This window comes from Rhinatrema bivittatum, chromosome 8, assembly GCF_901001135.1.
Source record: "Rhinatrema bivittatum chromosome 8, aRhiBiv1.1, whole genome shotgun sequence".
Lineage (NCBI taxonomy): Eukaryota > Metazoa > Chordata > Amphibia > Gymnophiona > Rhinatrematidae > Rhinatrema > Rhinatrema bivittatum.
This window is the reverse complement of record NC_042622.1, coordinates 174,889,476-174,911,828: the sequence shown is the minus strand read 5'-3', so window position 1 is coordinate 174,911,828 and position 22,353 is coordinate 174,889,476. Positions and strand designations below refer to the sequence as shown.

Here is a 22,353-nt window from a genome sequence, read left to right as displayed (position 1 = left end):
TATGGTTTCCAAGTGCATTAACAAGAACCTGAGGTTTCACTTACTTGCCTAGCACAGATCCTAAACTGGACTCCCCCCCCCCCCCCCCCCCTCCCCATGAATAAAGAAAAAAAAATAACTACTCTGGCTTCTAAAATTACTGTATATTTGATCTGTGTCCCAATCAAAATAGCAGTTGAAATGCATGTGTTGCTCAAAGTGCCTTGGGTGTCCATATGCATTACATTCTTCCCTCTCATGACAGTCTGTTGGTGTCATAAGAGGTGAGAAGACAGCTGGACTTTTCTACCTTATCACAGTGATGCTGCAAAAAGGAGATTTTTAACTAGTGGGCTGAGCAAACATTTACCAGGCTATTACCACACATGAGCCAAAGTTACACCACCAGATGGACATTTTATGGCTTTGATGCAAGGGCTTTTCTTCTAAAATTCAAAGCAATACAACCAAAATGTAGTGGCCTTCTTGTTATCTGTCACAGCAAACTGGTATTAGACATGAAATAGTATTTTTTTTCTGCCTGGTTTCATGAACAGTGAAGATCTACCAGAAATGGATTAGGCAATATTAAAAATCATAACATGTGCTTTGTACGGAGAGCCTAGGAATGCAATGGAGGGAAAAGATCTTTACTTTATGGTCCATTCCTTCAAGTTTATTAAGGTTTCCAGGAAAAAATACTGTAAGGTAATGAATGGTTGTCTCCAGAGAACAATACTCTGCCTCTCTTCTCTCTCCCACCTCTTCCTTTCACTCAGCAGAGAGGGATCTGCAAAGGGAAAACAAAAGGAAAACTTTATTAGGCACATCCATTCGCCTTAGTGGAAACGGCACAAGAGCAGCAGCAAGGCGGCTGACATCATGGGTTCTAATCCCAGATCTGTCATTTGATTCTTATGACCACTGCCCTTTACCTCCCTGTGTCTGTTTACCCAGCCGCATTAACTGAACAAACACAGAGGGTGCAAGATGTATTATGAAATACCTGAGCCTGCTCCAGGAGTTTAGATTCTCATTCCAAAAGAGAAAGAACAAATTAAAAAAAAAAAAAACCCAAACCTGTATAGATAGTATCTGACCTATTACAAACAATGTAACTAGTTTTAGATCTAGAATTTTTTTTTTTTTGGCGAGGGGTGAAGTAAGCTATTACGAACAGTAACTTCCGTCTGATTTTTCCCTCTCCCCTCCCCAGGATGGCTTACTTGGAGCAGCTCTGGCTCACTTAACATCTCTTCTGCAGGCCGAGGTTACTGCTATAAAGTTAGTCAAATCTCCTTCACTCCCTGTAGCCCAGACACCACACTCTGATGTACCCAAGATCCACAGGCCAAGTCACAGTGTAGGACAACAAAGAAGCAATGATCTGATGGACTAATTAATTGATAAGACACAGAGGTACATCACAAGGTGGTCATGGTGTCCCAGAACTGGCTAACAGAGGGACCACATGCAGATCTGGTATCCATGAGAAAGCTTTCCTGAGCATTGCTTTCAGCTCCATGGAAACTTAGTTTGTACATCGTATGTAAGACAATAACATGCTTTTCATTATCTGTCACTTCGTGGTTCTCTGTTGTCACTTATTGTTCTGTTTATCTGGTATTTGGACACAAGAGACTAGTGGTATAAAGATCCCAAATAGTAGTTCGAAAGAGGTTTCACTAATGGGCCAGGATCATGACCATGTCTTATGAAGAATGCGGCAATGGTGGCAATATTGCTTCAAATTACTGCCTCTCTTGTTTCAAAAAGTACAAAGATCAGGGGACACACGAAGTTTCTGGGTAATACATTTAAAACTAATAAGAAAACATGTTTTGGGGGGGTTTTTTGGGGGTTTTTTTTACACTAAATACATAATTAAGCTCTGGAATTCATCGAGGATGTGATAAAAGCTATTAGCATAGCTGCGTTAAAAAAAAAAAAAAAAAAAAGGTTTGGACAAGTTCCTGGAGAAAAAGTCAATTAGCCATTATTAACGGGGAATTGCAGAAATCCACTGCTTATCCCTGGAATAAGCAACATGGAATCTCTACACCTTGGGATCTTGCCAGTTACTTGTGACCAAGATTGGCCACTGTTGGAAACAGGATGCTGGGCTTGATGGACCCTTGGTCTGACCCAGTATGGCAAGTCTTATATTCTTATACTAGGGATGAGGTGGCTTGCTTCATTAACAAAAGAGCAAAAACCTGGGATCTGTAATCTTGTTTCTCATGTTGTGAAAATAATCTAACTGCAAATACCAGAAAACACAAGAATCAGATACTAAAAAATGCAACCAATTTGTACCATAATGTCTTTAGTGGCTTTAAATTCTGTAGCTATTACAATCCAATTCACTTTGCAACAATTTAGTTTAAATAAAAGAACAAGTGGTGCTGGAAAGTTCAGCCAAGTGAGTGCTCCGACAGGCTGAAAATTGGGAAGCCTTGAATAAGTCAGTAGAAGTGCAACCTGTTACATAAACACCCATTCAGCACACACGTTATATGCAAACCAGCTGATGACGCTACTAAGCAAAGAGGTTAAGAATGCAGAGCATAAACAGGAAAAAAAAGCACACAAATTAACCACATCACACGATCAACCTTTTCGTAAACAGGAGTATTCAGCTTTAGCTCCACTAGGGAACTTTAGAAAGGCGACACCCTACAGGAAAGAACACAGACACCTTGTGAAGAAAGCTTAGCTACTAATTATGAGTGCAAAAACAAGTTAATTCGTTATTGCATCATAACACAGGACAGTAGGGCTACGAATAGCAAAAGTTTATTCTGTATGTCATGCAGCAAGGATGTGTGTCTGAAATATTACAAAGCATAAGAGGCCAGAGAGGCACAGCTCGTCCTTAACACAGGGCCACATGTACGAAAGGATTTCTCTGCTATGGGATAAGTGTGTCGTACGCCAGGCCCACAGCAGCAATCTTTCATGACAATTAACTGTGGATTCCCCATTATTTCTGGCATTTTCTTTCTATTATTAACCAAGATTTCCACAAAACTGCACAATTTTTCTGATATTTCAGTTTTATTTTCTGCAATACTGATGCTGCCGGGAACCATCACCATCTGCTTCATTCACTAATTCCAGGGAGTATTTTCCTCAAACCTTGGATTACTACCTGCAAATTTCAGGTTCTACTCAAACTATAAACACTTTGCCAGCAAATCTAGAGAGCCACTTCTTATAAAAGGAGATGTGAGCAGGGTTATTACCTTCCGCTCCATGAACTTTGATATTTTTGTCAGAAATAAGTCTGATGATGCTGATATTTGCCCCTAAAGTGATGAAGCCCTAGACCTGTTCCGTTTCATTTCTAGCTTACCTGTAAAGCTTCCATTGTGCTGTTCCTTGGTCATCGCTAGGCGTCTCTGCTCACAATCTGTTCCATTCTCTGCCATTTCATAGATCAATATATTATGAAGATCTGAAGATGAGCGCATGAAAAAGTAAGAAATAAAATAAGTTAACTTAGTATGAATGAAAAACTGAAAGAAGGGGCTTTGCTTACTATATGCTTTGCAAATATGGCACAGACTCAAGAACTACCCTGCAAGCATTCTTCCCTACATAATTGTAAAACATACAAATTATAGTGCACAGAGATTTAAACAGAATATTTCCACTTTAGGAAAATTGCACAAAGTTGAAACTGAATGAAATGTCATCTTGATTAACAAATACACAAAACCTTTAAAAAAAAAAAAAACCCAAGTAAAAACATTAGCAAACTTGCTAAAATCAGAATATTTGAAATTTCATAGAGAAACTTGCTTTTTGGGCATAAACCTCCAGCCCTGAAAACACAAGCAGTATCCTCTCCTGCATTATGTTCTTTTCCATACTACACAGCTGTCTTATATTTTAACTAATTAACCTTTATGGAGAAAAGAGCTGACTGTATACAGAGGGCCAACGCTGTGTCTGGTAGAGGGAGAAGCAGCACTACTATCACCTTTTTAAAAAAAAAAAGCACAGTTCTGCTCCTAAGGACCTCTAAAATAATGTTTCACAGATTGGCTTGGCCGATGCAGGAAACAAAAAGCTACAGCAATTCTGAATGCCAAGTCTTCTCTCATTATCTGCTGCACGAATGGCAAGGACTCGCTCCAAACATTTACAATGTCTCACCTTCCAAGCCCTCTGAAATGGGATCACAGCACTAGAGGACAGCAAACGCGTGCCTTACTGAGCCCCCCCCCCCCCCCCATCCATGGTATCAGATTCCTCTCAGACATTATATTCGCAATCTAGACATCACTAGTGCCAAGAAAAAATATCCTTAAATCTAAACAAATGTTCTGCCGCCTCTCATCCAACTTCAAAATAAGGTCATCCTGGAACACAACCTAAACAGGTCATTTTCTGCAGCGCTTGGTTACTAACCCATACCCGCATCTTTTCAGATGAAATCCTGGTTCTCTACAAACTCTTCTAAACTCTAGGAAACAAAATTGTGCAATTACTGTACTAGACCATAAAGTAGAAGGTGCTGCAACAGGCAGTCTCCCGAACAGCTGATTGCCTGTGCAAGAGGCAAAACAGACTTCATTCTCTCGTGTTACTGTTCCAAGAAACTTAAAGTCAAAGTCCAATGCATGCAAACGCTGGAAGAATTAGCAGCAGGATGGTTTTAAGAATTGGCTGCGATGAATGCCACATTCTGTGCGATTCTGAGACAGATTTAACATTATCTATAACGCACATAAAACCAAATATATTATTCTAAATTACAGCCGTCTATAAAATGTTCGTCAGCTTAAACCAGTGGTCTGCAACTCCAGTCCACATGGTAAATATATGTAAATGAGCATGGTTCTTGGGTAAATTACATCCAAATATAGCATATGCATACTCCTTATCATTTACTTGAAAACCAGACGTGTGTGGGGACAGAATCAGAGCTGAAAAGCGGTGATGTAAACTTAAAAGTTTTGAGGTGTCTGCAGGCAACTAAAATCCAAGGGTCAAAATCATAAGGTTTCTTCAACTGCTATTTAACGCATTTCCGAAAAGCAAATGGACTGTTGTGCTGTCTGTTATCGAGATATCATGGTCGACTTCATCTAATCAGCAAGGCTTTGAAAAACACCATCCTTTAGTGGCTTTATTCCCTCCTGCAATATTCCCCAGTCCAGACCCGTGCAGTCAGCACCATCACCAAGCAGCACAGCACGTGCAGCATTCGGTGCCTCTCTTGCACCCTGCACGTCAACACAGCAAAGGAACAAAACCGTGCATTCAAACAGGATCACGTGTGAAAAATGAAACAGAACACCAGCTCAGTGTTTCAGCAGAGAGGAAGGAATTCCCAGCCCTGAATCAAGAGCTTCAATATCTTCCAAGCCAAAAACATCTTTCAAACCCCCACCCCCCCCCCCCCCCCCCCACACACACACACACAAATGCTGTGACATTCCCGTTAACACACAGATTGGTAGAAATTGTAAGACACCAGTACTAGCCTCGCTTCAAATCTATGTTTGCCTACCCAATATCTTCATTTTATACAAAACACTGCTATTAATATCACTTTCTATTTTTCTTGGACATGACAAGATATGAAAGGTTGCAAAACTGAAGAGTGGTTATTTTGCCCACATAATTTGTACAGTATATTACAATACTTCATTGGCATTCATAAAGCTCTCACCAAAAAAAAGTGTGGCAATTAAGATAATTCTGCATTTACTACATAAGGTAAAATTGCTCTTATCCAATAATTTTCTTTTCTTGAATCCTGCTAGACCAGTACATTACCTTTGGAATTTGCCTGCTCTTCAGCAGTCAGAGAGAGAGGGTACCTCATTCTCAACTATAAGAGGGAGCTGGCATAGGCCCTTGCCAGTAGCCTTCTGTCAAAGCAATACGACAAGGAACCCATTCTTATCCCTTTCTTTCTTTACGTATCTGTATCTATACCTAATTTTGTTTTCATCCTTTGAGATATTCCCCTCAGGAGAGGGCAAAGAAGAGAGAAAGGAGGAAGAGAGAATGAAAGAGAGCCAGGCTACTCCATGGGTGGGGCCTGAATTGTTCTAGCTGGACTCAAGGAAAGAAAATAATCAGGTAAGAACAATTTTACCTTCCTTTTCCTCCTACTAGGCTAGTCCATTACACTTGGGAGATACAAAGAGCTGGGCAGAATGAAAACAAGGCTGCCTTAATGACACTGGACCCAAAGGCCATTTCTTCCTTTGCCTGTACTTCCAGCCTCTAGTGTTTTGAAAATGAGTGCAGGGATGACCATGTGATAGCCCTGCAGATTTCCCCTGGGGAGACAGACAATGGTTCTGCCCAGGAAGATGCCTGCACTCTCGTGGAATGTGCATGGAGCACCGTTTGCACTTGTCTTCTGCAATTTCCATGCAAAGCAGGCGAGCCTCTTTCAATGGAAGGGAGGCTCTAGAATAAGGAGTCATGGGATGAGGGTGAAAGGGGATAGACCCAAGAGTGATCGTTGGAAATATTTCTTTACAGAGAGGGTAGTGAATGAATGGAATGGCGTCCCAGTGGAAATGGTGGCGACAAAAATGGTATCTGAATTCAAGAAAGAATGGGATAAATATAGGGGATCTCCAAGGGAATGATGGGAATTTTAAGGGCTAGATAAATTAGATGAGCCATATGGCATTTTTTGTTGTCATGTTTCTTGAAGTACATATGCCGAAGAGATGGCTTCTTTGATCCATCTTGCTATTTTGGCCTTGGGAGGCTACTTCTCCTTTTTGCGGTCCTCTAAATGGCATGAATAACTTATCTGATTTCCTGAAAAGGTTCATCACCTTTAGGTATCTTAATATCACATGATGCGTGAACAGTAGGTGAAGGATGTTGTCCTTCCCTTTACATTCCTCCCTTCTGAATGTTGACAGGGACACTGCCTGATTCAGGTGGAATGGGGAGACTACCTTCAGAAGGAATGAGGGCATTGGTTTGAAGGTGAATGAATGAGGCGAAATTACTAAGCAGAGTTCCATGCATGAGAGAGCCTACAACTCCAAAATGCGTCTGGCAGGACATATCACTATCAGACAGGTAGGCTTTAATGACAAATCCTTAATGGACTGTTGCTTCAATGGTTTAAAGGGTGCCCCCTATTAATGCTCTAAGGCCCAGGTTAAGATCCAACTGAAGAACAATTGGTCTGAAGGGTGGTCAATGCACTTCACCCCTTTAAAAAAAAAAGAAAAAAAAAGTGTATCACATCTGGCTGTGCAGCTATATGGGCACCCTTAATGCGGCCTCTGTAGCAGCATATGGCCACCACCTGCACCCTCAATGAACTGAGTACTAGGCCTTTGTGAAAACCCTTCTGCAAGAAGTCTAGGATTCATGAGATGTCTGTCTGTCTTCATTGGAGAAATTCTATTCTCCTTGCAGTAAGCTTTGAATAGACTCCAAACTCTAGGCCAACAAAGGTGGCATGCTTATGAGCTTTGAGCATGGTTGCCACTACCGCCTGGAAGTACCCTATGCTTCACAGATGTGCCCTTTCAAGGGCCAGGCAGTAAGACAGAACCAGAGATGGGTCTTCCGTCGGTATTGAACCCTGCCAAAATGACCCCTGATTTCTGGGGAGCTGCAGGATATCCCCACTAAGAGCCTTACTAGACCTGCATACCACATGCTCCTTGGCCAATCTGGGGCTACCATAGCACCTCTGAGGGGTGATCTTTTATCCTCTATCACCTTGCCTTATCAGAGATCATGGTGGGAATACATACAGAAGCCTACCCTTTGGCCAAAGTCAGATTAAGTCATTTATCCTGCTGAATCCTGCCTCTTTTCACTAACTGAATAACCTGCCCACCTTAGCTCGAATCACCATTAAGTCCACGGGTAGTAGTCCCCATTGTTCCACTATCACTTGGAAAGCCTCCTGGTTAAGCTCCTACTTTCCTGGGTCTAGCCTTTTCCTGCTGAGAAAGTCTTGCATGATTCTTTCCTGAAACGTGGGAAGCTGTCAACTAGGAGAGTTCTTCTCTGTTCAACTGAATACCATATTTTCTTCCTCTGCCATTACAGTGAAGCAAGTATCTATCCCCTTATTTGTTGACGCATGCTACCACCATGGCACTGCCTTTCCCTTTATCTTTGGCAGTACAGCTTGAAGTGCCAGTCTGACAACCTTCATATCCAATCTGTTTATTGGCCAGAGCAATCTGGAGCGCTCCCAGACCCTAGAGTTCTTAGATGCTGCTTAAAAATAAAGTCAGTAACCTAATGAAATTCAAGGCACACATACAATCTCATGTTAGTCAGCAGACCTTGTTAGCAACTCCATTTACAACTATATAGAGTATTTCATTGCAGCAGTAGGTATCATTTAGTAGAGTTAGCACAAGCATCAACAATCAGAATGTAGTGGTTCTAATTCACCATGACAAATCAAACTTCCCTACTTATGTATCAGTTTATTCAACATTTACAAAGCAGCAATAATTATACTGTTCTGGAGGCAGCCCTGAATTGTGCAGGGGCTGAAGGGGTAGCAGAGCTTCCACAACACTACTCACATATACCAGAAGTGTTTTTTGTCTTACATGTTTGGATATATTATTTGGATTTTACACCATGTCTTATGGATACATCATAATGACTTCAGTTATCAGTATTTAGAAAGACTCCTTCAGAAAAGGAATGCCAATGAGTTAGGCAAAACTGGGGGGGGGGGGGAAGTAGCCAAGAATTAAACAGCAGGCTCCAGAGGACCCCAGCCATTGCAACAATGTACAGTGATGTCTGGAACCATAAGACACAGTCCAATGAGTTGTAGATTATGCATACGCTTGTGCGAAGATTCAGCAGTTATGAGAAATCCTGGGAGCCATACAATAAGAAGACTGAATGCTTTTATACAGAACCCTGTTTAGCCAAAGCTCCTCTGGTCACCAAATCTTATTCTCACACTTGCATCAAATACACTTATTCCAGAAAACAGACATAATTTCAGATTGTTTACTACAACTGTACTTTGATGTCTTGCACAAGAGGCTCTCACAGATGGTAATGAATGCTTATTGACTAACATTGATTATGATCAAATGTCCAGGTAAGGTTTTGCACTAAATAATACCTAGTATTTCTTCAGAAGCTCCTACATTTGTGTCACGGTTAACTGAATTTTGATAGATATAGAAACAATGAAAGCGGGAAAAAGAAAAAAGAAGACTACAAAATTGGTCTGACCCCTTCACATTTGTCTATTTTTTCTTCTCCTCTATCATGTCCAATGTAAAATATTGAGGAATTATTTCACAGCTTTAGAATACTAAATTTAACTTCAGGGAAGATTATGTTTACTTGAACAGAAAATACTTTTAATAAAACATCACCATTATAAAATACAATCTGACAATACACAGTCAACAGCTGGCAGAACTTAAAGTAATCACCAATCCACAGTACACCCAATTTATGGTTTTGATAATTTAATAAAATAAAAAATAAATATTAGACGTTTATACATAGCATATATAGGCTTCCTGGGTTATAGTTACATTATGGCAGAAGTGTAGGTATGATACTATTACCACTCAGAATAATCAAAGTATCAAAATAAAAGAAGAATAAAAATGGAAAATAAGGCAAAGGATACTAATTCGCCATATGTGAGATATATCCTCACTAAATATAAAAAATTTCAAAAGGCTGCATGAATAAAGCAAAATGCTTATGGCTTACCTATCTATCTTAGATCTGGATAGCCCGGTAAGCCAGGGCAACACCATAGTCAGTAAATCTCAGGCAAACAATCCTAAATGCCTGATTAAGAAACCATAGGTGGCTTAAGACAACTCCTCCTTGGTCAGTCTAAGTTCACTTGGAAGGCTGTCCCAAAGAGTTAGTGTAGAATAGCAGGAAGCCCAATTATGAGCTACAGCTAACTTAAACCTTTTAAATGATAGAACTATTAGCAAATTCCCAACTTAAGGGCTCAGGGAATGGGCCAGAAAATAACTGAAACAGGTCTGTTGAATAACTAGGGGCTAACCCCCTTAGAGTCTTAAAGATCAAGCAAAGCTTTAAATTTGGCACTACTCACAACAGGAAATCTCTAGGTCTACAACCAACCAACATGCAGTGGGGCAGCCATGTTCTGGACTAACTGCAATAGTCTCACAGCCTTAAAAAACCATCTCACAGACAGGCCTATCCAGTACCGAGCGGTAGGAAGAGCTGCGTTAGTGCCTACGGCACCCGCGGTTACCGCCCGCACAGTGCAGCTCACCTACCGCTCGATCCTGAACTCTAATTTCATGCAAATGCATGCCGCGGCTAATAAGTGCCCGTGAAGCGTTAGGCCCGCGCAACCCATTTTACTGGATACAGCGCCTATACAGTATCCTGGGTGCGCGGGCCTAAGGCTTCACGCCACGCTGGTATCTGTCATTTCAAATGTCATTTGAAATGACAGATACCAGGAAGTTGCTTCGCCGATGTCAGTGTCTGTTCTCCCCTCCTCCCGGAGCAGGGCGCGAAAAGCAGCCTTGCTCCGGGAGGAGGGTAGAATAGACACTGAGATCGGCGAAGCAAAAAAAAAAATAAAACGAAAAAAGCCCCGGCCGCGATCATGGGTGCCGGTCTCCGTGGCAGCCCCAGTCCTCTCCCCTGCTCCCGAAGCCAAAAAAAAAAAAAGCGAAAAAAACGTTGCAGCCCCCCTCCGATGTCCGGACTGGGGCTGCCACGGAGCTGCAATGGCGAAGCACAACGGCGAAGCAAAAAAAAAACCAAAAGCAATTTTGGTTTTTTTTTCCAAAAGCGACTTACTTTTGGGATCTGTCAAGATCCCAAAAGTAAGTCGCTTTTGGACGCCTGCACAACTTACTTTTCTGAAGCCATCAGCAAGAACACGATCTTAGCTCCTCTTTGCTCCTCAAGACAAAGATGGCCGCCTGCACGGGGGAAGCGTACAATTGGCCGCTCAAGACGTGGCGTCACATCCCGTGACGCCAAACGTCGTGACGTCACGTCTTCAGCGGCCAATTGTACGCTTCCCCCCGTGCAGGTGGCCATCTTTGTCTTCGTAGGAGCTAAGATCGTGTTCCTGCTGATGGCTTCAGAAAAGTAAGTTGTGCAGGCGTCCAAAAGCGACTTACTTTTGGGATCTTGACAGATCCCAAAAGTAAGTCGCTTTTGGAAAAAAAAACAAAATTGTCGCTTTTGGAAAAAAAAAAAAAAAAAATTGCTTTTGGTTTTTTTTTTGCTTCCCCGTTGTGCTTCGCCGTTGCAGCTCCGTGGCAGCCCCAGTCCGGACATCGGAGGGGGGCTGCAACGTTTTTTTCCGCTTTTTTTTTTGGCTTCGGGAGCAGGGGAGAGGACTGGGGCTGCCACAGAGACCGGCACCCATGATCGCGGCCGGGGCAGGTGAGTGGGGGCTGGGGGAAAGCTTTCCACCTACCCTTACCCATGCCTCTACCGCCTGGGTCAGGGTAGGCGGTAAGTTTGCAGGTTAAACGCACGACAAAACGGCGCAGAAAGATAGTGATAGTCGGGGCGCGGGTTACGGGATGCTAGGGAATAGCTAATTCGCTCGTTTGCATGCAATATCGAGCTAATTCGCTCGTTTGCATGCAATATACATGCCGCGGGCGGAAGGGGTTGCCCGGGGAATTTAGGACGCGGTAGGAGTAGGTTAAAGGGGATTCGGGATCGCAGGAAGGGCTAACGCGGCCGAAAACGGAGTAAAAAGCGGCTTAGGAGCAGGGTAAACGCGGCCGCACTTTACAGGATAGACCTGAGAGGGTATTACAATAGTCCAGGTGCAATGTCACATGGGCATAGGCATGAATTATAATTATTATAAGAACAGTTTGAGATTTGTTTGTTTTTGTTTGTTTTTTTTTTTAAACTTAACCTAAGCCATCAACAGGTTGATCTTACTACTCTAGAGATAGGACACTGCATATGGAGATTGTCCTCTAAATAAATGGAGAAATTACTTACCTGATAATTTCGTTTTCCTTAGTGTAGACCAGGGGTCAGGACCCATGGCTCGCGAGCCAGATATGGCTCTTTTGAGGGCTGCATCTGGCTCGCAGACAAGTGTCGCCACACTTTCCAGTCCCCCGCTAACCCAGCTGCTCCCCGGTCCTCCTCCGCCCGGGCTTAAAATGCTGTCAGCCCGGGTGGAACACGGCAGAATAGCTGGAGTCGGCGGCACCGGCGTGCTCTCTTCTTCCCGCCCCCCCCCCCCCCCCCCCGCGGCCCGGAAGAGGAAGTGGTGAGCATCGGGTGCGTGCGCGGGACGAAGAGACCACGCTAGTGTGGTCTCTTCTTCCCGCCCCCTCCCCCCCGTGGCCAGGAAGAGGAAGTGGAGAGCATCGGGTGCGTGCGCGGCAAGAAGAGGCCATGCTAGTGTGGTCTGCGTCGGTCCAACGAAAAGAAGACTGCAGCGCGGCTCGGAGGAAAATGAAGAGCTTCAACCGCGGCCGATGGGACTCCTCCTCCGCGAGGGCTGAAAATGAAGGTGGTTAGTGTTGGGAGGAGGCTGCTGCTGCCGCGAGTTCCCAGGGTGGGGGTGGGGGAGAGAGAGTGAATGAGCGAGCAAGCATGTGTGTTTGAGATCCTGCATGTGTGTGAGTGAGAGATTGCATGTATGTGAATGATTGAGAGCCTGCATTTGTGAAAGAGAGTATGTCTGTGATTGAGAGCCTGCCTGTGAGAGAGAGAGCATGAATGTAAGTTTACCATTGGGAACCTGTATGTGTAAGTTTGTGATTGAAAACCTGTGTGTGAGAAAGAGTATGTGTGTATGATTGAGATCCTTTGTGTGTGAGAGAAATCATGTGTATGTATGTATGATTAAGAGCCTGTGTGTATATTTCATTGTGCAGTGCGGCTAGGGCCTGGGCCCGAGCTGGCTCCTCTTTTGTTGTGCTTGTTCCGAAAGGACTGGCCCTGGCCTGCCCGCTTGATATGTGCTTCTATATGGGTTGAAGCGCTGTGATCCTCTGCCCCTGGAAGTTTAGGGGAAGGGTCGCTGGTTTCTCTTATTCCTGTCCTCCGGTAGCCGCGGTAGTGGGGATTCGCCCCATTTGTTGGCTAGTTTCTCTAGTTCGCTTCCGAACAGGAGGGTTCCCTTGAAGGGCATCCTTGTGAGTCTCGTTTTGGAAGATGCGTTGGCCGACCAGCTTTGGTGCCAGAGTTGTCTTCTGGCAGCCACGGCTGATGACACTCCTCTAGCTGCGGTGCGCACCAGGTCTGAAGCGGCATCCGTGAGGAATGATACTGCTGGTTCCAGGGCTTCCCCAGGAGTGTTGTTCCTGGTCTGTGATAAGCAGGCTCATGTCACCAAGGCACAGCAGGCCGCGATCTGTAGGGACATAGTAGAGATGTCAAAGGACTGTTTGGGGATGGATTCCAGATGTCTGTCTTGAGCATCCTTGAATGCTGCTCCTCCCTCCACTGGGATAATAGTGCGCTTCGAAACCACGCAGACCATGGCATCCACTTTCGGACACGCCAGGAGATCTTTGGCAGCTGGGTCCAGAGGGTACATGGCTGCCAGAGCACGCCCCCCCCCCTTTGAACGTAGTCTCCGAGGCATCCCATTCCAGGTCAATTAGCTGCTGGACGGCTTGTAATAATGGGAAATAACGGGAGGTCTGACAGAGTCCCTCTAGTAGGGGATATGCCTTAGGTTCCCCCGAGGCATTTGTGCCCGGGATAGTAAGCTCCTTCAAGCTGTGTGTGACCAGGTCTGGAAGCTATTCCTTGGTGAAGAAGCGTCTCATGGTTCAGTGGGGCTCTGTCCCCAGAGGGAGTTCCCCTTCCTCCAGGGGTTCTGAATCCTCATCTGAGTTGTCTGTGTCCCCGAAGGTGGGACTTCTGGGTGGTAGAATTATTATTAGTATTATCGGAGGCTCCAGTTGCATGTGGACGAAGGGATGCAGACCTTTGAAGAATTCCACCCAGGAGATAAGATGCTGGGTCTAAATTCAGAGGCGCCGTGTCCCTGGGGAGCCCCGTTTGAGGGAGGGTCCCGCTGGGAGATGCTAGGTCCAGTGTATTGTTCGAGAGGCTGGAACCCAGCACCGGCTGGGGTGGGCCATGGGCTGGATCCCCTAGGGCCTCTCCTCGCACTTTATATACAGGGCCGTGACCTCATGCTGTGCAGCTCTAAAGTGGCATGCTAGACAAAGGCCCTGAGCCTTGAGTTTCTTTTCCGGTGGTGCCATGGCTTGTGCACGTAAAATACAGTTATGCGCTCAGGAAGATGTGCCCGCTGCTGTGCGCACAGATCGAAGTTATGCGCCCGGCACAGTAAGCACGTGGCTATGCAAGTCACTTGTTTGCACGGTACTTGGGCGCATGTTTTGCGCACAAGGTATTTGTGCGCACAGATTGGGACAGTGGACAGGGCAGCGAACAGATCTGCTAGGGCAGATCAACCCGGTGGCACTGGTCCCGGCTGGCGACCTGTGCGACTCCTCGAGCTTCGGAGACTGGAGACTTTTAAATAGATTTCTACCTTACCTTGTCTCGGTGCTTCTCGGTCTTGCTCTGGGCGGTCTCCGGCTGTGGAGGGAGAGGGAAAATACCTTCACCGCCGTGCTCGAAGTTGCACCTGCTGCCTCTCAGCCTCACCTGATGTTGGGGGCTAGGTCCCTGCCGAGGGTCGGCTGCTGGACTGAGGCTTACCTCTGAGGGATCGCAGAAATCACCTCGGGAATTCTCAACTGGGGGAGGGACCCAATGGGTGTCACCGCAGGAGAGCGGGGCTCGTCTGTAAAGGTAAGATTTCTTCTTATTTTGGTTTTGTTTGGTAAAATTACTCTAACGCTGGATAACACATTGAAATCGTCAGTTCAGTGTGCTGCGGCAGTCAAAAAAGCAAACAGAATGTTGGGAATTATTAGGAAGGGAATGGTGAATAAAACGGAAAATGTCATAATGCCTCTGTATCGCTCCATGGCGAGACCGCACCTTGAATACTGTGTACAATTCTGGTCGCCGCATCTCAAAAAAGATATAATTGCGATGGAGAAGGTACAGAGAAGGGCTACCAAAATGATAAGGGGAATGGAACAGCTCCCCTATGAGGAAAGACTAAAGAGGTTAGGACTTTTCAGCTTGGAGAAGAGACAGCTGAGGGGGAAATGATAGAGATGTTTAAAATTATGAGAGGTCTAGAACGGGTAGATGTGAATCTGTTATTTACTCTTTCGGATAGTAGAAAGACTAAGGGGCACTCCATGAAGTTAGCATGGGGCACATTTAAAACTAATCGGAGAAAGTTCTTCTTCACTCAACTCACAATTAAACTCTGGAATTTGTTGCCAGAGGATGTGGTTAGTGCAGTTAGTATAGCTGTGTTTAAAAAAGGATTGGATAAGTTCTTGGAGGAGAAGTCCATTACCTGCTATTAAGTTCACTTCGAGAATAGCCACTGCCATTAGCAATGGTAACATGGAATAGACTTAGTTTTTGGGTACTTGCCAGGTTCTTATGGCCTGGATTGGCCACTGTTGGAAACAGGATGCTCGGCTTGATGGACCCTTGGTCTGACCCAGTATGGCATTTTCTTATGTTCTTATGAGCGTGCATAGAGTCCCTAACTGCTATGGAGACGGAAAATACTGAAGAGCTGCACTTCCTGCAGGGGTATATGTACTAGGGCTGTCGTCAGACTGAAATCTGATCCGTCTCCAACTGCTATCAGGAGTACACTATACCCTTTGGTCCTGAGTCCATCTGCTACACACTAGGAAATATCCAGATTATGCACTTCCTTCTGACCCCCCAGTATACACATACTTCCCTGATAAATAGCAAATCACCACACCTTTTTTGTACAAATGAATTAATCGACCAAAAATCACAGTAAATAACTTTAGTATCTGTCCTAACCCAATTTCAGTTTTCAACTTATATTGTTTACAGGAAAAATTTAAAAATAAAAAATAAAAACGCTTTTTCCTCAGAGTAGCTATTTACCCATGGAAGACGACGGCAAAGTTACCTTACAGTAATGCGAAATCATCCAAAGATAAAATTCTGATAAGAACTTGGGGGATGGATGCCTGTCTATGCATAAAGAGGCCTGATATTTCCTCTGTTTTGTATACAGTGAAGTTTCAGAGCAGAAACTAGAAAAGCAGAGTATGCATATATCCTCTCAGACAGTAAAAATTCCATGTACCCTAATCTCACTGACATACAGTAGATTCAAACTGTGAAGGTCAACTAAGATTCAACATTTAATAAACTACAAGTATTTGTTTTATTTTAATAGTACATACAAGAGATACTGGTGGAGCTTTCAGACATGTCTGTCCTTAAGAAGTGCCCTTATTAAACAGGAAATTTATTATACAGGAATCTATTATACAGGAAAACTAAGAAATAAGAAGAGCAAAGCTGGAGGGAAAACCCCTCCTCTGCATTACATGTTACCTACAAAACCATTCTCAACACCTACAAGAATGCCATCCATAAAACCAAGAAAGACTTTTATGCAAAAAGAATCCACAATTTCATTTTTGACTCAAAGGCTCTCTTTTCTTACGTCTCATCACTTATCAAACCATCTCCTCCTTCCATTCCAGACCACCAAGCACTCAAAGCCAACGAACTTGCCAATTATTTCAAGACAAAAATCTCCAACCTAACCCGCTCTCTTACAACCCACAGCCTCACACCAACACCCCTCCCCACAACCCAGCCTCAACAGAATTTCAGCCTTGAGTTCTTCGAACCCACCTCCGCTTTTAGATTTATCATCAGCCTTTGACACGGTAAATCACACAATACTCATAGACCAGCTAGCAAACATAGGCATCAAAGGTTCAGCACTTAGCTGGTTTAAGTCATTCTTGTGCAACAGGTTCTACAAAGTTAGGATAAATAAGGAATCTCAGCCTGTCCTGTCAGACCAGGGAGTCCCTCAAGGCTCCTCACTATCACCCACTCTCTTCAATATCTACCTCCTCCCACTCTGCCAACTACTCTCAAACCTCAAGCTCACTCATTACCTCTATGCGGATGACATACAGACATCCCAATTACAGAGTCACTTCAAAAAACCATCACCCACTGGAACCCACCTTCAGCCAAACACCTACTTTCCAGCCTCAACTTAGTGCTGAATGCCAACAAAACAGAGAAGTTACTTATTTCCCACGACTCTCTTATCAACCCATCAAGCTCTGCACAATCCACTAGCTTAAACATCGAGCTCGCCCCGAACGTCAGGGATCTAGGAGCATGGCTGGACAAACAACTAAACTTAAAAAAATTCATGAACACCACCACCAAGGACTGCTTTTACAAATTACAAGTCCTCAAAAAGCTAAAACCTCTCCTTCACCTCAACGACTTTCGTCTAGTTTTACAATCCATCATCCTAACAAACAGGTCAATACAGTAAAGTGCGGCCGCGGTTACCCCACTCCTAACCCGCTTTCTACTCACTTTCCGGCTGCGTTAGCCCTTCCTGCGATATACAATCCCCTTTAACCGATTCTTACTGCCTCTTTAAATCACCGGGTAACCCCTTCCGCCCATGGCATGTATATTAGATGTAAATGATCGAATTAGCTATTCCCTCCCATACGGTAACGCGCACCCCAACTATCGCTTTTTTACCCTGCCGTTTTGCCGCGCGTTTAACCTGCTAACTTACCGCCTACCCTTACCCCTGCGTTAGAGGCAGGGGTAAGGGTAGGCGGCAAACTTTCCCCCAGCCCCCGCTCACCTGCCCTGGCCGCGTCAATGGGTGCTGGTCTCCGGGGCAGCCCCAGTCCTCTCCCCCCTCCTCCCGAAGCAACGAAAGCGGAAAAAATCTAAAAAAGCGAAAAAAAAAAAAAAAAGTAGCAACGAAGTGGACGGTTCTCCTACGCTCGGGATTGCAATTGGGCCGCTCAAGGCGTGACATCACGACGTTTGGCGTCACGACATGTGACGTCCCGTCTTGAGCGGCCCAATTGCACGCACAGGGGCCGCTTTCGCCCATGCAGGCATCCATCTTCGCCTCCGGGAGGCAGGGGAGCCGCGGTCCGTCTCCGGAGGAGGGCTGCGAAAAAAGTAAGTTGTTGCTTTACACTGCCAGTCCTCTCTCCCCTCCTCCCGAAGCAAGGCTGCTTTTTGCGCCTTGCTTCGGGAGGAGGGAAGAGAGGACTGGCAATCTCGAGCGTAGGAGAACCGTCCACTTCCTGGTACCTGTCATTTGAAATGACATTTGAAATGACAGATACCAGCGTGTCCGTGAAGCGTTAGGCCAGCGCACCCAGGATACTGTATAGCGCTCTATACAGTAAAATGGGTTGCGCGGGCCTAACGCTTCACGGATGCTTCTTGAACGCTGCTTGCATTTGGAAGCAATTTAAATACAGTATCGAGTGGTAGGTGAGCCGGACTGTGCGTGCGGGAACCGCGGGTGCGCCCGGCACTAATGCAGCTCTTCCTACCGCTCCTTACTGTATCGGCCTGAAAACTCGACTATTGCAACTCTATCCTACTCGGACTCCCCGCCAATACCATCAAACCCTTACAGATGGTCCAGAATGCCGCTGCCAGAATCCTCACAAATGCCAATAAAAGAGAACATATCACCCCCATCCTCCGTAATCTACACTGATTACCCATCAAATACAGGATCCTTTTCAAAGTTCTCACTATTATTCACAAAGCGATTCACAATATCTCGCCCATCTCGTTAAGGACACAACTTCAACCGCATACATCATCAAGACCCATCAGAAGCACATACAAAGGCACACTGTATGCCACACCAGCAAAAACTTCACTAAAGAAGAGAGCACTATCCACTGCAGGACCTCACCAATGGAACGCGCTCCCTCCAGACCTATGACTTGAACCCAGCCTACCGGAGTTTAAAAAAAAAAAAAAGCTAAAAACCTGGCTCTTCAGCCAAGCTTTCCCAGATACTTAATGCTACTAAGATGGCATGATCTGATACCTTAATTTAAGTGCTATCTCCTTAAGCTCACTATGCTGATTCTCTTTATAGGCGGTACTTCTCCCTTTGCTGTCCTTCCTACTCTCCCCCCTCTTTCTCTCCCCCCTAGGTCCTCCCTCCTCTGTAGCTAACTCTGATCTCCTCCCTTCCACATTAGTCCTCCTTATCAACTATCCAACCGGATCTCTCCCACTCTTTCCGTCCCTCCCTTCTACACCTCCCTTTCAATTTCGAACTTCCTTCTTGGTACTCATTCCCTCGTTGCTTTCAGCTATTACTCTCCTTTTTGCTCCCCCTCCACTACCCTGTTCAATTTTCATCTTCATTTTAACCAGTGGCGAGTTACTGTTTAATTTTATGTAAAGCCGTTAGGTATACACTTAATGCCCCAGGCAATTTCCTGTTTAATTGTTAAACTGAGACTTACTGTTTTTAATCGTTATATGTAAATTTAACAGTTTTATGTAAAAGCCTTGGGCGGTTATTTAAACCCCGGGCGATTAGCCGTTCCATGTAAACCAGGTTGATTTGTATTTCATACAGGAATTTCGGTATATAAGAATTAAAAATAAATAAATAAATTTAAACATGGTTGATGCTCTCATGCCCTAACAGCAACATGTTTATTATTTTTATTGTATTTTTTTCAATTGACATAATATAATTTGTCTATTATCTCAATATTTAAGATCACTTTCATATCAAAACTAAACCACATAAATACTTTGAATACACAACTACCATCAGATATCAGTGAGAGATTTTGATAGTTCCTAGTACTGCACTCCTAGAATTTAAGTTTTCCTCATCCAAAGATATTGCAAGTACATTATCCATTCACAGCTGATCGGTGAAGCTGCCAAAAAGCATACTAAAGTTATCTGCTCATACCAGAACCACAGGAACAGCACCATATCATGCTTCTCTACTAAAAAATAATTAGAAAAGCATCAACCTCTTCCAGAAGTCACCACACACTTTCAGTAAAGGTGCTGAAATCTAATGCCATCTCACTCATACAACAGTCTTATAATACCATTCTTCATGCCATGAAAAGGAATGCGATGAATGGAGGCACTTCAACAGAATAAATAAATCCTACAGTGTACCCTTGAACAATATCAATCATAAATCCCTGATGCAACTCATCAGTGCCAGAGTCAGGCGAAAGTAACAAGTTTCGAGTGGTGTAAGAACAGTCCTATCCATTATATGTTGATTGTTGCAGGTGAGAGACCTAGCAGTACAAATGAATGAAAACATATCAATGAAAGGGCATATCAGTAAATTGATAAAAATCCAGCTATAGCAAGCTGCGGATACTAAGCCGCTGAAACCTTTACTAACTACTACAGACTTCAAAACTATTCTACAAACACTAATATTTTCGAACCTTGACTATTGCAACTCCCTGCTCCTTGGTCTCCCTGCTTGTCACATAAAACCACTACAACTTCTGCAAAATGCAGCCACAAGACTTATCAAGAGCCAGGAAATGCGATCACATTACTCATACATTGAAAGCACTACATCGGCTACCAATTCAATCTAGAATCCAATATAAACCATTAATAATCATATTCAATATCATTAACCTAAATAATGATCTGCTTGGAATACCACTTAAACAAAACCCCAATGGATCACAAAATAAACATCTCCTTCTCAATCCCTAGATTACAAACCTCCCACCTGTCGCAAACAAGAGAAAGGGGAATATCTATAGCAGGTCCTGAACTTTGGAACACCATGCCGGAAGAACTAAGAACCACAACTGACAAGAAGAAATTCAAACAAGACCTGAAAACATGGCTGTTCCAAAATGCATACAACTCAACACCAACTGATTGAATGATTACTTTCTCACCCTAACTCTTCCCATTTTCACCCTTACACCCCCTTCTCTCTCCCTAATACCCTCCCAAGCTACCACCCGAATACTCTACCCATTGCCCAATAACTAATAATGGTGTACGTTATTGATGTACTCAGTGTTCTCTAATACTTATGAATGTTAATAACATGAACCTTGGTGAACTAGTGATTTTCACTAGGAACGACAGTATACAAGATCTCGAAATAAAAATAAAAAATAAATAATATTTAGAACACCACTGAGATCATTGGTTTTTAGAACAGGCTATACAGAGGAGAACATTGTGCAGGTAAGTAATAAGTTGAGATATTGATTGTATACTAACAATAAATGTATTTTTGTTTCACATTATACTACCAAATAGCTCTTGAAGCATGATACAAATAAAAGCACACAACAGTATTCAAAAACTTTCACACAAAGTACACAGTACCACATCCCAAAACCTTCACCTACCTAAAAAAAATCTAAAGATTACTTGCAGACATGTAATCTATCCACCAAATTTCCTCCCAACCTCCCCACTTCTCAATAAAATCCAAATATGCTCCCACCCAAAAAAAAAAACAAAACAAAACACAAAAATAACTCACACACAGATGATGCTTAGGTGAATAACCATACAGAATGAGGTAGAGAGGAGACTAGGTCACATACAACCTCGGCCCACAAGCCAGCAAAGCAGCCTTGCCTTCACAGACACGCAACAGAAACAGAGAAAAAGTGATAGCAGTAAAAGTTCATACTGCCTATCTAATCTGCCTATCCACATCAACTACTCACCTTTACTATCCCTATCACTCTTTCAGAGAACCTCTGTGTTTACCCCATGCTTTCTTGAATCCAGATACTGTTATCTCCACTGCTGTTCCATACATCCACTACCCCATCTGTGAAGATATTTCCTGCAATTACTCCCAAGTCTACCTCCTTTCACCTTCATCCTAGGACCTCACTCCAGACTCCTTTCTTGAAAGAGGCCCACCTCCTGTGCATCAATACCTTGGAAGTATTTTAAAAAATCTCCATCATGTCTCCCCTATTCTGCCTTTTCTCTAGAGTATACACATTTCAATATTTAAGTCTATCCCCATATACTTTAAAGCAAACACCACTACTCATTGTAGCTAACCTATGGATAGACTGTTTTATATCCTATTAAAAGGTGTGGTTTAAATCAGTGGTCTCCAACCCTGTCCTGGGGGCCCACCAGCCAGTCGGGTTTTCAGGATACTCACAATGAATATGCATGAGAGAACATTTGCATGCTATAGAGGCAGTGTATGCAAATGTTCTCTCATGCATATTCATTGTGAATATCCTGAAAACCCACCTGGCTGGTGGGCCCCCAGGACAGGGTTGGGGGACCACTGGTTTAAAGAACTGTACATAATATTGCAAATGAGGTTTCACCAGGGATTTATACAGGAGCAATATCACCTCCTTTCTTCTGCCAACCTATGCCCCAAGCATCTTTCTGATGTCTTTTGTTTCTTATTCACCTGTTTGGTCTCCTTAAGATCATCAGATACAATCACCCCAA

General features: G+C 43.8%; 1 protein-coding gene across 2 annotated transcripts in view; it reads right to left on the bottom strand.

Annotated features, from left to right (window-relative positions):
• VMP1 (vacuole membrane protein 1) overlaps positions 1 to 22,353 on the bottom strand; it is a 188,373-nt gene that overhangs the window by 164,105 nt on the left and 1,915 nt on the right. Inside the window, exons 2-4 of one of the 2 annotated variants that reach the window (XM_029611543.1) lie at positions 3,335 to 3,436; positions 2,595 to 2,655; positions 634 to 769 (exon numbers count right to left, since the gene is read on the bottom strand). In XM_029611543.1, coding sequence (XP_029467403.1) covers positions 634 to 769; positions 2,595 to 2,655; positions 3,335 to 3,349 — 212 coding nt within the window. In that variant the 5' untranslated portion in view covers positions 3,350 to 3,436. The remainder of the gene's footprint in view (positions 1 to 633; positions 770 to 2,594; positions 2,656 to 3,334; positions 3,437 to 22,353) is intronic. The other variant, XM_029611542.1, reaches the window with a different exon arrangement.